Genomic DNA, 17023 nt, shown 5'->3' with positions numbered 1-17023 from the left:
AGTGGGCAACATAAATATATTAAGAGATGATGTACACCCTATTAGATGATGCTAATAGCTATTAGCATTTTTGAAAATGGATAAAGTACAAAGCCCAGTTGAAATATGTGCCAGGTTGTTAAAGAACCAAGAGAGAAAGTTATAGAGGCACTAACTACAATTTTACAATACGTTACAGCTACAGTTATGATGTCAATTATACTGTTATTAGAACAAATAGAAAGAATAAAGAAAACAATTGCAGACCAGTTGATTAACTGCAGTGGTGGGGAAATTATTGGAATCTGTTTCAAAGGAGAGTGAAAGCTTTCATTTAGAAATGCAATTAGCTTTCCTGGTACTGAAAATCTGGCACACGTAATCAGGAGTCTGGTGTGGTGTGTCTCTTGTCTGTAGTAGTACAGAGCCATAGTTGCTCAGATGTTCTAATGTCCCATCAAATGTAAAATAGAAATTATATGTTGCAATTCTGAAATAAAAACAGAAAATGCTGAAAATGCTCAGATCAAGCAGTTTTTGTGGAAAATAAACATGAATATTTCAACTTGACCAGCCCACTGTCTCTCGGATTTTGCTTTTTAAAATTCTCATTCCCCATGTTTGAATAGGCAGCTGATGCTAATTGTTAGGTACCAGTTTGTCTTCTTCTTGCGTATGGGGTGTACAGCCTAAAGTTATATGTCAACTTGTATCTATTTGAACTTGTTTGTGCACGTCGGGTTGATTGCAGGGTGGACCACGTGAAGGTTGCAAACTCCCACCCTGTACCAGTATGTGAAATGCCCTCTTTCATGGATGGTTCAAGATTCCTTTGTGCACAAATTTGTTGGGTGTCAAAGAAAGTTCCAGAGGAAATGGAATCATTACTGAAGCAAAGATTTTGATTTACTTGCAGGAATGATGCTAAGACTGTGAATGTCATTACCACAGCCTGCTTCTCAAAAGTGGCCAAGGTAAGAATTGACTGGCAATTGTACTAAGACAGGATGTTCTTCCAGTGAGCAAATTGAAAAACAGACCCGTGTATTTGAATTTTTTTAGAAAATGTTGCAAGAGACAATGCAAAAGAAGTTTATTTTAAACTGTAAACTGTAACAAGGTTGCACATGGATTTGAAAAACTATGATTAGAACTTATAAATGAATACACAATTGAGTAATTGTTCAATTAAGTAAGCAATGGAGGGGAGGCAAACAGTATTGCTTTAAGCATTAACATCACAAATACATCTGGGGTAAGTCTACACATTTTAAAATTAATTTAAACTGGAACTGAGATTGGATTTGGATAATATATTTAAATGCAACTTTTCCTTATTTAGAAGCAATATTTGCTCGAGAGTTCAGCCGGGACTGGGAACATGTTACAACAAGCAGTGGAAATAAACAGCAGACCCTCCTGCACAAATTTAATCTTAGGCGAATGGAACTAAATTAACCTTTTGTTTAAGATAGAAGGTTTAAGAAATTGAGGCCACACTAATTTCCTGCCAATTTATTTTTAATTCCTGGGGCTATGAAAATGCAACCAGTGTTTTTCTCTGCGTTGGGAGTGGGCAGAGCAGAGTCATGAAGACTTGTTCTTTTGTGCTTGCATCTGCTCTAAAAGCTTTGTAACCATTGAGATTGACAAACAGAGGAAATATATATGCATATAACGCTAAAGGTTACTTCCAAATGTTTCTTGTAGTAATTTTCAATGAAGATAAATTGGATAAAGAGATGACTCTGAGCTTCAGGGTAGACTGCAACAGCGCCACCTTGGCTTGTAATTATTGTGCTGCAATCATTCGCATCCATTACTTGTGGTTGAGAGTTAATCGAGTGATGGAAATGGGCATGTGAACATTTCAGGGGAAATTAATAGAATGCTGAATAAGCCTGGTTTTCAGAAGATGCTGGCAGAGTGTTCAATCTCTGTTTTATTTTCACCAGCTTTGAAGCCATGCTGATGGGCAAACATGGCTCCCAGTCATGAGGGGAACACTGTGGAGTAAAGCCCAGGTGCTACCAGGGTGTCTGCAGCCTCCAGTGTAGGTTGGGCTCTAGTCCAGGGTGATGCAAGGGAGATTTAGGAGCTTGGGCATTGTCATTGGGCAGAAATCCCCACCCTCATGGGATGGGAAAGTATTTTACATCAAAACTGTCTGAGCCTTTTGTGAGCAACAGGGTTTATCGAGATATAGGGAAACTGGTCAGCCGGGCTAATTTGATACTATTTATTACTTAAATAGCCTGATGGCATTTATGAAACCTCCTGTTAAACTCTACCATAGGTAGTTTGGTCTGCTCTGATGTTTCTATGCTGTGAAAATCCTATTCACACCATGGCAGTGCCTTCAGCACATGAAGTGTAGGATGTTAGGGAGATGAGACACCACCCACCTTCTCAAAGCAGTGAGGGATGGGAATAACCTTGATATAAGGGGAAATGCTCAATAACTGAATGCTAACTGCATGTTTTTAAAATGTTTTTTCAGTGGCTTATAGTGCTGGTTCTCAATAAATCCTGAGTGCAATATTGTTGGTTACAAGCCCATTTAAATTGTATAGCATATTCTGTTTCTGATCGTATTGCTTCCCATTCTTCCTGCTGGTTGACAGATTAACAGCATGCCTCTGTGTTGCAACACTGCAGCTTTCTATGTTTTATAAACTCACAAGAAAATTCAATTTTCCATCATTTAATCTACAGTCGAACAACTCACGACCTGTCAAGTGCACATTAGTGTGGAGAGTTTCTGCCTCAACCATTTTTCCAAGTACCCTGTAGTGAGTTTCTAACCCGTACCACATTCTCGGAGAACTCTTTCTATTTGTCTCCTCTAAAGCTTCTGCTAATTGCATCAAATTGTTCTCACTCGCACCCAAGCTTCCAAAGCCTGTCTAATCTTTCACCCTAGCTAAACATTTCCCACTGGCTGCAACATCCATGTAAATATCCTCCTACAGTTGCATCTTTCCTGTAGTGCGGCCAGAATTGTATGCAATTCTGTTTTATTTTGTAATCCTCTCATCACTTGAAAGAACAGAAATAGAAGATGTAAACGGAAGAAGTTAATAGGCAAGATATCACCCATGTTAATTGTCGTGTGTTTGTTTCTCCTAATGCGACGAATGTGTCAATTTTTGAGTTTTCTAGCCTTTTGGAATGGTTTCTTGTCTCAGTATGTTTCTATTAAATTCATTTATTTCCAGCTGGAACTAAATCTGTAGCTGCACTAACTTTAATTCTCTTCATCTGCATTTCATGTTCCAGCCACTAATCACCTCTGATGAATGTACTTTAGTATCGGATATCTGTGTGTTCTAGCCCTTTGAGCAATTAAATATTGTTTCCAAATAACCAACTGTATTCAATGTATAAATTATAAACTTTGAGGTTTGAATTTCATTTGGCCATCATAACTTCCTTTTGTTGCTGAATTTTCAGATTTTGGTTGGAGCCTTGAAGTTCTTTCTGGGTAAAGACATCGATGAGAAAAATGACAGCGATTTGGATTCTGAGGTAGATCTGAAATTTAATTCTTGAAACACTTGCAGGAAGATATTTATGAATGGTTGGAGATAACTACCTTCTGCTGTGAAACCACTTCAACTAGATGGGTATCAGTAATTGGTTATGAGTGGTGTGGACTGGAGTCCTCAGCTGTAGCCATTAACAAAATATGAATGGTAGCTGGTAATTCAAAGACCAAACTATAATTAGAGTAGTGGAAGTTGAGGGTACTGTGAGACATTAAAACTAACAGCTCAGGAGGATAAGGCTGTTAATCAGAAAACTGTTGGAATACCTTGTGTCATAACAAGAAATGCAAAATTAAGAAATTGTGAAATAATGGTACATCCATATAAAAACACTGCCGTACTAAGCTTATAAAAGTTTGGACTCCACACTTTAGAAGAGAAGTTGAGCTGCCTTGTGTGAGGAAATGCAACTGCGAACATGCATTTAAAATTTGGTACTGCTAGACTTGGAACAGGAGAAATTAAGAGCAATTTGATTTTGGCTTAATAGGAGAACGATGTTGCCAGTGTTGCAAGATTGGGTGTATAAATAATTAAATGGAAGAGACTTGGGTCAGAGCACAGGGGTATTGAGAGGCACTTGTAATCAAAGCAGAAGCCATGCCATTTTTCAGGAACAGATGATGGAAACCAGGCACGTGCCGTCATTGTAGGCAAGGTAGGCACTGCCTACCCTGACTAAAATTATAAAATGGTAATTATTAAATATAAATAGTAAAGGCATGGGAGAATTATGCCTATCTAAGAGATCGATCTCTTAGGTAGGCATAATTCTCCGTGCCTTTCATGCGCAGTACTTGTAACACGCGAAGGTCCGTGCAGCTGACGCGCGGTCGGCGCTGCTTCAAGCCGTCAATTTCCAGGGGAGCTGAAGGCAGCTGAAATTCTGCCTTTGCAGCCTACTGCGGCTACGCAGCGCAAGTTTCTTGGCGGGTTTTTCAAATATGGATTGTCCTTATGTTAAGAGTATCTTAGGAAACAAAGAGAGAAGAATGGAATTCGTGTACCAATAATGTGGTGGGTAAATCTCTTGGTGCTATATGCTTTTAAATACTGTATTTCCCGGGTGGGGGGAGCGCTCCTTTCACAGCGTTTGGGGAGTCTGCCCCGGGGTCAATTTGCGGGGAGGGCAGGAGTGTTGTGAAGGAGGGGATCGGGGCCAGTAACCCACTTGCGACGCTCCGGACACGGAGCCACCGCTTTGTGGCCAAGGAGTGAATTAGTTCGGGTGGCTGCGAGTGTCCGCCGGGACCGGACAACCCCTTCTGCCGGTCCCCGCTCACCTCTGGCAGTGTTCTCCGTCTGAAAACCTCTCTCCTGCCGCACGCCGGCCTCGCTCATGTCAGCCTCTTCCCGCAAATCCTTAAGTTCCGGCAGTGCGATCAAGGGACCAATTGAGGTTTCTCGACTGTCGGAATTTGAGGATTTGCAGGAAGCGGCTGACATGAGCGAAGCCGGCGAGTGGCAGGTGAGAGATGTTCAGACGGACAACACTGCCAGAGGTGAGTGGGCCGGCAGAAAGCGCTGAGGTCCCGGTGGCTGCTCATAGCCACCTGAGCTACTTCCCTCCCCAGCCGCAATGCGGTGGCTCCGCGCCCAGAGCGCCGCAGAAGCGGTGAGTGAGTTACTGGCATGATCTCCGACCCCTTCTTCTCAACACTCCTGCCCTCGCCGCAACTTTAACCCCTGGCCAGACTCTCCACACGCTGTGAAAGGAACTCTCCCCCAATTGGACCCTTGAACTAGTATTATCATTCAATAAGATGACAACTGATTCAACTTGTCCTGGTGTGCTCTCGTTTTTCCCACCACCTCTCCACCTACCTGCCGTCACCCTCCACCCCCCACCCATTCAGTCATTCAAAATGAAGGAGATTTGGAAGCCTTGGGCAAATTGAATTGTAACTTATTTTTATTTTTAATTTTTACGGAGAGTAGAACAATCTGCGCATGTGCGGTTTAAGTTTTTTTTTAAAGCCGACTGACTGCCTACCCTGAGTAATTACTCACAGCACGTGCATGATGGAAAGGGCTACTGGCATTGTATTCTTTAGGATAAACAGCATGTTTCATATTTTTGATGATCATGGGGATCAGCTTAATTGAAGATGCATGCAACATTTGTCTTCCAACACTGAGATTGGAAAAGGGATGTATGTGATACTGTGGAGGTTTGGAGTGGGAGCCTCGATGTTGACAATTTTTTTTTTTGCTTAAACTATTTCTTATTGTCATTTTCCCTTAAGGATGAAGGACCCACAGTGCGAGATCTAACCGTAAAGTTTTCAACCGGAAAGAAATCATCAAAAAATAGAAAGAAACTGGAAAAGGCTTTGAAAGTGCTAAAAGTAAGCAATTATACTTCAGCAGTGATGTTTTTTTGTGAAATGCTGACAGTATGGAGATTAGTAATGGAGACATTTGACATGTGCTTTTGAGAATCCGAGGCAGTTTGTTGTGACCCATAGTGTCGCAGGCATTCTGGATGAAACTGGCTTCATGCCTGATAACTTGTTAGCCTCCCACATGCTATTCCCAAACAAAATAAAACGAGTTGTGCCTTTCACCACTGCTTCCTGGATTTGGTTTCATTAGTCTTGCGTTCATTCTGAATTGGCAGTCGTACAGAGAAGTTTCAATGATGTCAAAGTTTTGAAATGTTCTTCTAAATTTGGGGGTGGGAATCTAGTTAAGAGAGGAAAAAAGGAATAATTGCATCATAGGATTATCAATGGAAAAACATTAGTGTTCCTCATCAAAGGTCAAAACAGAGAAGAGTAGATCCATCACTGCCGAATATGGTTAATATTATAATTAGACCACATTCTGATTCTGCTTATTGAAGAGCAATAAGCATCTCAAATGCATCAAACCCTTGACTGGATTTATTTTATAGGCCAATTGCGTTGGTGTGGCAATAAATTTACATTTCATGATTTTAGCTGTAATCACTTTATATGCATTTTTTTTGCAGAAACATAAAAAGAAGGGAAAGGCAGAAGTATTTAATTTTTCAGCTATTCACCTCATTCATGACCCACAAGGTAAGAAATTAGCTTGTGTTCAGATTACTGTGTAAGGTGTTCACTTGCAGTCAGGCCTCCTTTACCAACGTGCATGGGGCTCATCTCCATAAGAGGTGGTCAATTTTAGAAGTAAGTAAAAGCAATTGGTGCCAACATATTTGTTGCTTTCACATAAATTGAGAAGGCTGCATACTTAGATTGACTTTCATAAATTGCAATTCTCGGGTAATTAAAATGTTTTGATATTTGACTCGCCCCATCCATGGCTCCAATTTAAGACTTGCCTATGTCGGAAATTACTTGTCATGTGATGGCTTTAGTTAGGTCAAAGTATTGCTGAAGATGTTCCTTGGTATAGAAAGAGAATTGTGTAACGGGAAACCCTATTTTCATCTCTAAAGGTTCAAAGGTTCATTTATTGTCACATACACCAAGCTTTGTGCAGTGAAATTCAAGTTGCCATTGCAGCACATTAATAAGAATACCACATAACATTATAAAGGAATTTAACAATAAAAATAAAAACATCCCCCCACAATGGTTCCCACTGTGGGGAAAGGCACAAAGTCCAGTCCCCATCCCCAAGTCGAGCCCATAGTCGGGCCTATTGAGGCCTCCGCAGTCGCCGCTTACGGGGCCCGATGTTTCAGGCCGTTCTCGCTGGGTGATGGTGCTCCGGCGTCGGGAGAACCCTCTCAGCAGCTTGGGATGCCTGGAACGGCCACTTCCTTACCAGAGACCGCGGCTTCCGAAGCCAACAGCTTGGATGGAGCTCCACCACTGCCGATCTCGGCGAGAGATCCCAGGCTCCCGATGTAAAGTTCAGCGCCGGCGCCCGCGGCTGGCCGCTCCACATTCCCGCAGCTCCACGATGTTCACCTGCGGTCTCAGCATTCCGGAGCTCCAGCACGGCGACCCGGGCAAGGCATCGCCCGCACCGCTCCATGATAGCGCTCCAGCGCTGTGCCGCCGCTGAAGACGTGGTTCTGGCCGGTCCCCTCGGGAAACGCCGCTCCAGACCCGATGGTAGGCCGTGAGGACGGGTCGAAGATGCTGCCCGGAGAAAAGCTGCCTCTCCGACCAAGTAGGGACTAGGAAAAGCAGTTTACCCCACCCGCCACATAAAAAAGAATAGACCTCCAAACAAAACACTTTTTTAACACATTAAAAATAAAAGAAGTGAAAAGACAGACAGCTGCAGGCTGGGCAGCCATACCCAACTGGCCGGTGTCCCAAAAGTTCCCGGCTGTGTTATAAGCGGAGTTATAGACAACAGGAGCAGGAGTAGGCCATTCGCCATTCAATGTGATCATGGCTGATCAATCCCAATCAGTACCCCGTTCCTGCCTTCCCCCCATATCCCCTGACTCTGCCATCTTTAAGAGCCCTATCTAACTCTTGAATGTATCCAGAGAACCGGCCTCCACCGCCTTCTGAGGCAGAGAATTCCACAGACTCACAACTCTCTGTGTGAGTTGCATTCGGATGGAATGTTTTTGACTCTGGTAATGATTTCTGTAGCTGTTGGTTTATGGTGAGGAGCCCCTTACTAGATTGCTTTAGATAGACAAACATTTCTGGAGTAACTCATCTCTGAAGGATAAAAGATAGGTGATGTTTCAGGGTGGGGGTGGGGGGGAACGACATACCCTTCAGACTGAAAGTAGGGGTTGTGGGAAGGTTGAAGAGCTGGAGGTGAGAATAGACCAGGACTGATCTGGGCTGTCAACTAATGATCTGAGGCGGTAGGGGGGAGTGTTAGTAAAAGTTACTTAAAATTAGAGAATTTGACGTTAATATCAGTGGGTTATAAGCTACCCAAGCGAAATATGAGATTGCCGTGTCAGTTTTCAAAGCAAGCCTTTCAAGTGGCCAAGACCTGCGTTTTGAGACCCGAGCAACTGCAGACTGGAATGTAAAAGTGAGACAGATAAGGAGGGAGATGAAAACATGGCTAATGGATCTAGGCGGGAGGGGAAGGTTGGCAGGGGAAGGAGCAGTCATCACCTTCCAACTTTTAGTCTGAATGGAGATATACACTTTTAAACGCATATCAAGTAGAGGTAAAATAGTTTAATTATACAACTCACAACAATAAACAGTAAATGATATGGAAAACCTGGGTGGATAAAACTGCCAGATCGCAAAATGTACCTTAGGTGCAAAAAAAAGGTCTTATTATCTACACATGTCAAAAATGCGAGTTTAAAACCCCCCAATATTTGTTGTTTCTTTTGCATTCTGCGATTATATTTAAATTGCATAGGAGCAAATTTCAGTAACCTGAACAGCCATAATGTGGGAGGTACCTATGCTGAAGGTTGCTCCATGCGCTGGTATATATTTTGTGAAAAATATAATCTATTATTCATGGGTAGAAGTTTATTAGAATACATTTCCAGTAATCACAATTATTTTTATCGCAGGCTTTGCAGAGAAACTTTTCAAAGAGTTGGAAGGTTCTAAGGAAAGATTTGAAGTAAAGATGATGATGATGGATCTAATCTCAAGGTTGATTGGAATTCATGAGGTGAGTTTTTAATCTAACATTACAATAAAAAAATATATATATATATTTGGAAATGCATTGCAGTCACTTTTACATTTTTACACATAAAATCAACGTTCAACAGCAGGAATGATTTTGGCTCGGCTAGAAATTGAAGAATTGAAGATCTCTGTCATGGTTGCTTAGTTGCACGTCTATGCTAATCTTTATGCCACAAATTGCTACATTCCAGGATTAGAAGATGTGATATCAGGACGTAGTGTGAAGTACTGAGGTACACCATTGTTGAACATGCCCTCTTTTGAAATTGAGATGTCCAATAAGAGGGTCAGAACTGGAAGAGTGCAGAGAACTTGCAGAGTTGTAGAATAGTACACTTGGAGAAGCTGAGAGATGTTAGAGGACAAACCATTTATTCATGAACAATCATGTTCCTAACCAACCATCGAATCAGTGATAACATGCACGAGCTTCTGTAAAAGAAGTTCAAGTTTGCAATGGGTCTCTAAGGATCTGTGATTAAAGTCTATCTTTGTTGAGAGTGAACATTTAAAGAAAGCTTGTAGCTAAATTTAGTTGATCCAGAACTTCCCATGTATTCTTAGGCAGTCTTTCTGGATTGACGACCATTTACTTCGGAGAGTTCTAAGGTGACTGAAAATTATGTGGAACTTACCAAATGTTAGCATGTTGAATAGGAGATGTTCGACAGGCAAGCAGTTGGATAATTTGAGAGGTAGTGTACCCCGCCTGCTATTTACACTGAGCTTTTGTGCGTCCCTCCCATTGAGGCTCTCATGATGTAATATGCTCCTCCAGGAGTAGGGGATGCTGTTGCTGTTTTTTCAGAATAATGTTTGAGAACATTTTGTATATGCACCCAGTAATTTGGATGAGAATTGGCTTAGTCAACTGTGGAGCATACAAAGCCTATTTCTTGGGTGCAACTAAACTAGATTTATATACATTTTGTAAACTCATTCAGATTTAATTGCTGACTATGTATTTTACAATAGGCTGATTTAACAAAAAAAATTGTGTGCATTAATGTTCACGCAATACTTTTTACATTTTCGTTTTGCAATAACATTGTTGTTCGCGCCTCAAAGAACACTTTAATATTTCGGAGAAATATTAGTAAAACAATTTTGCATTATTGATAGTCTTGATTATTTTATGATAATTTTAGATTTGATGTAATGGAACTGTCAATTTCCTGAAATTCCAGTCATGAAATAATTACTCCACAATTTGACGTTGAAGTTTGATTAAAAACCTGTCGGCTTTCATAAGTTACATAGAAATGTGATAATAGTGTTGGTTGTTTCTTTCTTTTTTTCTCTTGTTTTGCGTTCACTTGTTTAAGGCTGCAACCTTGGCAATCTTGTGTTTTGATGTAAAATCATGAAGTAGACCAAGAGGAGTAATCCATCATTCTTCCTGCAGTGTTGCTGGATGTGGAGTTTAGTTCTAAATATTGGCAGCAGTATTTTGTGGGAAGCATCACTGTTGATTCTTGTCCTTTTCATCACCCTGTTTCCTTCACTATTAATTAATTGCACGGTATCCACCACGGTTAAAACTAGTTAATTTTGCGCAGAAGAAAGTGACTTCTTGATGCTTATCTTTCGGGCTGTAAATTCCGTTTGATGTGGTGCTTTTCTCCATTCAACCATTGGATATTTCTTCAACATAGAAATAACTATTCTGCAACTAATGCCTTAAAATACGTGAGTAGTCATACAGCTGATTTACAAAATAAAATTGGCAGTATTACTTACTAAGCAGGTTAATCATGTTTTATGTACATAATTTTAAACATTAACTTATAGACACTGCTTCATGTTCCCAACAATTTCTGAAATTTAAATTAACGTTTTGTTTTGGGGTCTCAGTTAAAATTCAGAGAATTGACTTGTTAGTCACAAATCTCGAACAAAAAGTAAAATACATGGGCGGCATGGTGGCGTAGCGGTTAGAGCTACTGCCCTACAGCGCTGGAGACCCGGGTTTGATCCTGACAACGGGTGCTTGTCTGTACGGAGTTTGTACGCTCTCATAACCTGCGTGGGTTTTCTCCGAGATCTTCAGTTTCCTCCCACACTACAAAGACGTGCAGATTTGTAGGTTAATTGGCTTGATGCTGGTTCATCACCCGAAATATCAACCATCCCTCTTTCTCAACAGTCTTGCTTTACCACTGAGTTCCTGCAGCAGTTTCTTTCTCTAGATTCCAGTGTATGCAATCTCGTGTCTCGCCTAAAAGGAGAATGGCTACATCATAATAATCCTTTAGTAATGTCTATCGTCTGAAAATTTGGTTGTAAAGACATTGCCACTGATTGAAATATTTAAGGCTGGTTATGTTTACTAAGATCAAGTTTTGATAATGATTTTTGCTCAATGTGATGGAAGCAATGTGGAAGAGCCTGAAAAGGCATTCAGAATTGTCTTGTACAATGTTATGTTACTTGTTTTTACTTTTTCCTAAACAGTTATTCCTCTTTAACTTCTACCCGTTCATACAACGCTTCCTCCAGCCACATCAAAGAGGTGAGACTTTCTCTGACATTAACTGTGTGAAATTGTACCTTTTAATGCATTTACTTGTAATTCTTCACTGTTCCCCTTTCTAGAAGTGACCAAGATTCTTCTCTTCGCTGCACAGGCTGCCCATCAGTTGGTTCCTCCAGAGGTAAATATGAATTACTTTATCACTTCACTCCTTGGATGTTTTAATAAAACATTTTGCCATAATCTTCACATTCTGAATTAAAGACATTTTGGATGTTTTTGTAGATATAACATACAACATTTTCTGAGTCATTTTTGTTTTTGTCTTGAACAGCCAGGGTGCTTTCTGTTATTTAATGGCTTTTATTGTGGGTATGGAATATATTTGAGCACTGGCATAGTGGCACAATGGTAGCGTTATTGCCTTGCAGCACTAGAGACCTGACTACGCTGTCTGTAAGGAGTTTATATGTTCTCCCTGTGACTGCGTAGGTTTTCTCCGGGTGCTCCGGTTTTTCCCCACACTCAAGTTCAAGTTCAAGAGTTGAAGAGAGTTTATTATCATGTGTCCCAGAGAGGACAATGAAATTCTTGCTTTGCTTCAGCACAACAGAATATAGTAGGCATAAATAAATACAGAATAGATCAGTGTGACCATATACTATTGAATGTGTATATATATATATACACACATAAATAATCAGATAAAGTGCAATGGGCTATTAATGTTTTGTTTGAGTTGAGTTTAATAGTCTGATGGCTACCTCCAAAGATGTCTAGGTTTGTAGGTTAAGTGGCTTCAGTAAAATTGTAAATTGTCCCTAATGTGGAGGGTAGTGCTAGTGTACGGGGTGATTGCTGGTCAGCACAGGCTCGGTGGGCCGAAGGGCCTGTTTCTGCTTTGTATCTCTTAACGTCTAAAGCCAATAACATTTTTCTCTGATGTTTGCTCCAGAATCAGATTAAGATTGATTCTCCTTAACTAAAAGGTACAAGATTCAGAATGAGTAAATATAAAACAGGAGACATTGGCTCAGGAAAAAGCATCTCCCACTGATGCTGTACTCGATTAAACGCTGCTTTGATGTCATGGGCAGTTACTCTCATGGAAGTTCCTGTGGAATCTGATCCTACCAACGCTCAGTTCCATTAATTTCATATAAAAAGTTCTCGTTTCCCTCTTGTTCTTTTAATTATTTTAACTGTGACGTCCAGGTTATTGATCTACTTCCATACTATGCATCTTTAGATCTCCCTCTTGATTCTTCTCCTTGCTTCCTTTATTTTGAGAAAAATACGTTCAGCTTCTTCAGGCTCTCTAGTAACTGAAATCTGTCGTCCCTGGAATTGTCCTGATAAACGTGCTTTACAAAGGTTTGGAAGATCTTCTGGAATTTTGATGCTGTACATTGTACTCCATCGGAAGCTTGGGGTGGTTAATAAAACGTTCGTGTGACTTCATTGTTTTTGTATTCAGAACTCCTATCTACAAAGCCAAGATTCCTTTATGCTATGACAATCTCCTTTCAACTTGCCGTGCCTCCTTCAAAGATAGGATCTCTTTCATCCTTCTCAAAACAGTGCCACTTTGTTTTAGCTGACTCTCCCAAAATGCACCACACCAGATAAGTTCTAATTAAAAGGCATCTACATTATGTTTACCCTTTTCCCCCTCTATCTGTCTTCTTAAATGTGGGTCTGCAGCCATCATGTTTGCAATTTCTACTGCTCAAAGTATTTGTGTCATCCGGAGACTTGGTACTGTCTATTCCACCCAGCCCCAAAGGAGAAAAGATTTGCAGTTTTACATCATTGTTCATGACTTCAGGCTTTTCAAATGAATTTGCAACCAGTGAAATACTTTTTGTGCACAGTCTTTGTTATATCATTTGAAACGGAGCAGCCAATTTGCCTATAGTAAAAAGCTGCCAATGGCAATATAATATTGACCAGATCATTTCTTTTTAATGGTGTTGATTGAGCGACAAACATTGGACAGGCCACAGACCAGGAATTCTTGGTCTTTTTCAAAATAGTGTTGCAAGATATTTGCATCATGCATACAAAAACAGGTTGATTGGACTGTGGTTGTGGTACATCTCATCTAAAAGATGACAATGCTCCCTGACTTGTTCACGGGAGCGTCAGCTTAGATGTTCATGCTGAGTTCTGTAGAGTGGGATTTAGGTGCACAACCCACTGACATGGGTATCAACTCACCCCCAACTTGATGGGACTAAGTCAATTGTAGCTAATGCCCCAGTCCCACTTAGGCGATTTTTAGGCGACTACAGGCGACTAGGCTGTCGCCACATGGTCGCTGGGTTGTTGCGTGTATGGTCTCCTCAGTCGCCCAAATAGTCTTACCTTTTTTCTGGTCGCTGGTGGATTTTGAAATGTTCAAAACTTTTCGGCGACAGTCGGCGCTCGTGGGCTTGATGCCAACAATTGTAGCCTGATGTAGGTTGTCGCCGGTGCTGACTTTGGTGTATTCCATTGGTGACCTACGTCAACCTACATCATCCGGCCACCAGGTACCGGCGACTGAATTCTCTTACCTTGTCGTAGCTTGTCGCGGGTGGTCGTAGGTTGTTGTAGGTGTGGTCGTAGGTGGACGTCCTATGGGTCGCCAGTTGTCAGTAGCCTGACGTCAACTAGGAGGAAGGTTGCCGTAGACATTGTTGTAGGGGGGGGTCCAGTCGTTGGTTTTTTGGCAACACTATGACGGTCATCGAAAAAAATCGCCAAAGTGCAACAGGCCCATACGTCAGCTATAATGAAAGTGAGTGTCCTGATTTTCATTCCTGGGAATGTCTACCATGTGTTTCTCTGATCGAAATAACATTTATTCACTTCTATTCTCTGCTTCCTGCTGTCCAATTGTGTCCCTGGTTACCACCTCCTGTAATGCCTTGTGCTTCCCTTTCGGTAATATATCTGACAAGCGATTTTTAAAGATTTTGTTTTTGAAAACCATAACTGCCCCCATTTTCTCAACCAAAATAATTTTACTTTGTCAGTTTAGTCAGACCCTGATCTGGCTGAAGTTGTGTTGTCTATTTTTTTTATTAATAAGCGAGTTTGGTATTTCTGTTGCACATGCCCAGGTCATTTCCGTACAGTTTTGGTCTCCAAATCTGAGGAAGGACAATCTTGCCATAGAGGGAGTGCAGAGAAGGATCACCCCCTGGGATGTCAGGACTGTTTATGAAGAAAGACTCAACCTAGAAAGGAGATTGAGAGGGGATCTTATATTACAAAATTCTTAAGGGGTTGGACAGGCTAGATGCAGTTGCAGTTGGGGAGTCCAGACAAGGGGTCCTGATTTGGGATGAGAAGAACTGAAGTGGTGAATCTCTGGAACTCTCTGCCACAGAGGGTAGTCTTCATTTTTTTAAGAGGGAGTTAGATGTGGCCCTTGTGGCTAAGGGGATAAGGGTATGGAGAGAAGGCGAGGGATTTTGGTATTGATCTGTTGCAGGCATGCCCAGGTCATAGGTCACTCGAGATAAACATTCTCGGCAGTTAAACTGCTGCATGTATACAGACCTGCATTTCATCCGTACCCGGGTCTCTGGCGCTGCAGGTGCTGTTGAATTGCTACTGGAGTTAGTGACACTATTTCTCCCTTCTCCACTAGTCCATGCAGAAATCTCAGCATTGACAATCTAATGTGCACAAACTGCATGTGAGAAAAACGTGCATGAGAGGGCCAATTGCTCGGCATTAATATCAGAGTTTGGACGGAGGTGATGACATGCCAGATGGTGGGGACTATTCACAGAAAACCAGAACCAATATATTACAAAGCATCAAACGCCCTGGAGTGCAGGTGTTGATGATGTTACTGTGAAATGTGCCGATTGGTGGTAGTTTATTTTATGAGCTTATGTGGACGTTGTGTGGAAAATCTGGCCAATTCCAAGCCCCGGGTTCGACCTTGACCTGGGTCACTGTCTGTGGCGTTTCAACGTTCTCCCTGTGCAATATGACATTGGTTTCCTCCATATTCCAAAGATGTGTGGGTTCGTAGGTTAATTAGTCTCTGAAAATTGCCCCGAGTGTCCAGCGAGTAGATGTGAAGTGAGATAGAAATAAGATCGAATTAATGTTCATAAAAGAGCCACGCCTGTCCGCTATTGAGTTGACAGAATTCTAGATTAATTAATTGGTAGAATAGTTTACAATTTTTACACAATTTATACAGCCAACGCTTTGTTCCCTTTTTCTTTATCACGAATGACCTTTGTCAAATCCCATGATTCCTTGCGATTTTCAGAATACGGAACTTGCTTATTGAAACACAAAAATATTGCCAGTGCTGAAAATGTGAAATTAAGAGAAAATGTTGACGATGCTTTGTCAGAAGATGAGTTGCCTGCTGCAGGATACCTGGCTTCTGACATGCACTTGTAGCCACGATGTGTTTGTGGCTGGTCCAGCAGAGGTTTCTGATCAATGGTGATATGCTGGGATGTTGACAGTGCAGGATGTGGCGATGGTAATGTTGTTGAATGTCAAGAGCTGGTGGCTAGGCTCTCTAGTTGAGGCTGGTCATTGGTTGCTGTGAATGTTACATACCACTTATCAAACCATGTCTGTTTTTATATGTCCTTGTATTAACCTCTCCTTATTCGTGAAAATCAATGTTCACTTTGACAGTGTCTCTCGCAGTCAGAGCACACACAGCTCTGATTGATGGAGGACATGCATCATCAAATCAGTATTTTTCTCATTCCTGTAATCAATAATGTTGTCAAAAATCTATTGTTTGTTTTTATTTTTAGATTGTCCAAACATTAGTGATGACAATAGCAAACAACTTTGTCACAGACAGAAATTCCGGTGAAGTTATGACTGTCGGGTACGTATAGGTAACATTAAATGATTCATTCTTCATGTAAGTATACAATGTAATTGGCTCCAGTTTAATGTAGACCAACTGTATGCTGGAATAACGGCACTTTTCCACTTTTAAGTAGGCTCCTGATGATTCAATCATGCATGTTAAAAATCTCCAGTTGTTAGCTGGAGTGACCCGAGAATGCAAGCAGCTTCATTGTTCGGCTTCAGTTCACCTGAGCCACAGAGAAAGATGATCAATCAGAGTCCTGGATGTTAACTGAGCAAGGACTTGAATTTAACTTCCCAAATGAAAAAGCCACCCAGTCTTAAGTCTTCAGCTTGACCTGTAATGAGCCACTTTAGGCCAACGGAGATATTAGTTTTAATCTCCACAAGGTAATGCTGCCAGCTGGGTAAAAGCAGCCGCACAAATCTGTTATCATTATGCAGCAAAGGAATTAAGAGGCAATTAAATCAATAAAGAACTGGTGGTTAGACTTTCTTGTTGGCAGATGATGATTGCCTCCTGTGAATGTTATCAAGCCATGCCTGATTTTCTATGCCCTTTGTCTTGAGCCTCACTTCTTCAGTGAGAATCAATA

At 41.2% G+C, this 17023-nt stretch overlaps 1 protein-coding gene across 1 annotated transcript in view; it reads left to right on the top strand.

Moving 5' to 3' along the window:
- The window catches only part of sdad1 (SDA1 domain containing 1), a 49649-nt gene that overhangs the window by 9896 nt on the left and 22730 nt on the right, over positions 1-17023 (top strand). Inside the window, exons 7-14 of the mRNA XM_055639892.1 lie at positions 896-953; positions 3433-3507; positions 5774-5875; positions 6502-6571; positions 8980-9083; positions 11558-11615; positions 11699-11757; positions 16364-16440. Of these exons, the coding sequence (XP_055495867.1) occupies positions 896-953; positions 3433-3507; positions 5774-5875; positions 6502-6571; positions 8980-9083; positions 11558-11615; positions 11699-11757; positions 16364-16440 (603 nt within the window). The remainder of the gene's footprint in view (positions 1-895; positions 954-3432; positions 3508-5773; positions 5876-6501; positions 6572-8979; positions 9084-11557; positions 11616-11698; positions 11758-16363; positions 16441-17023) is intronic.

This window comes from Leucoraja erinacea, chromosome 1 (assembly GCF_028641065.1).
Source record: "Leucoraja erinacea ecotype New England chromosome 1, Leri_hhj_1, whole genome shotgun sequence".
Taxonomy (NCBI): domain Eukaryota; kingdom Metazoa; phylum Chordata; class Chondrichthyes; order Rajiformes; family Rajidae; genus Leucoraja; species Leucoraja erinaceus.
This window is presented reverse-complemented; position numbering and strand designations above follow the sequence as displayed.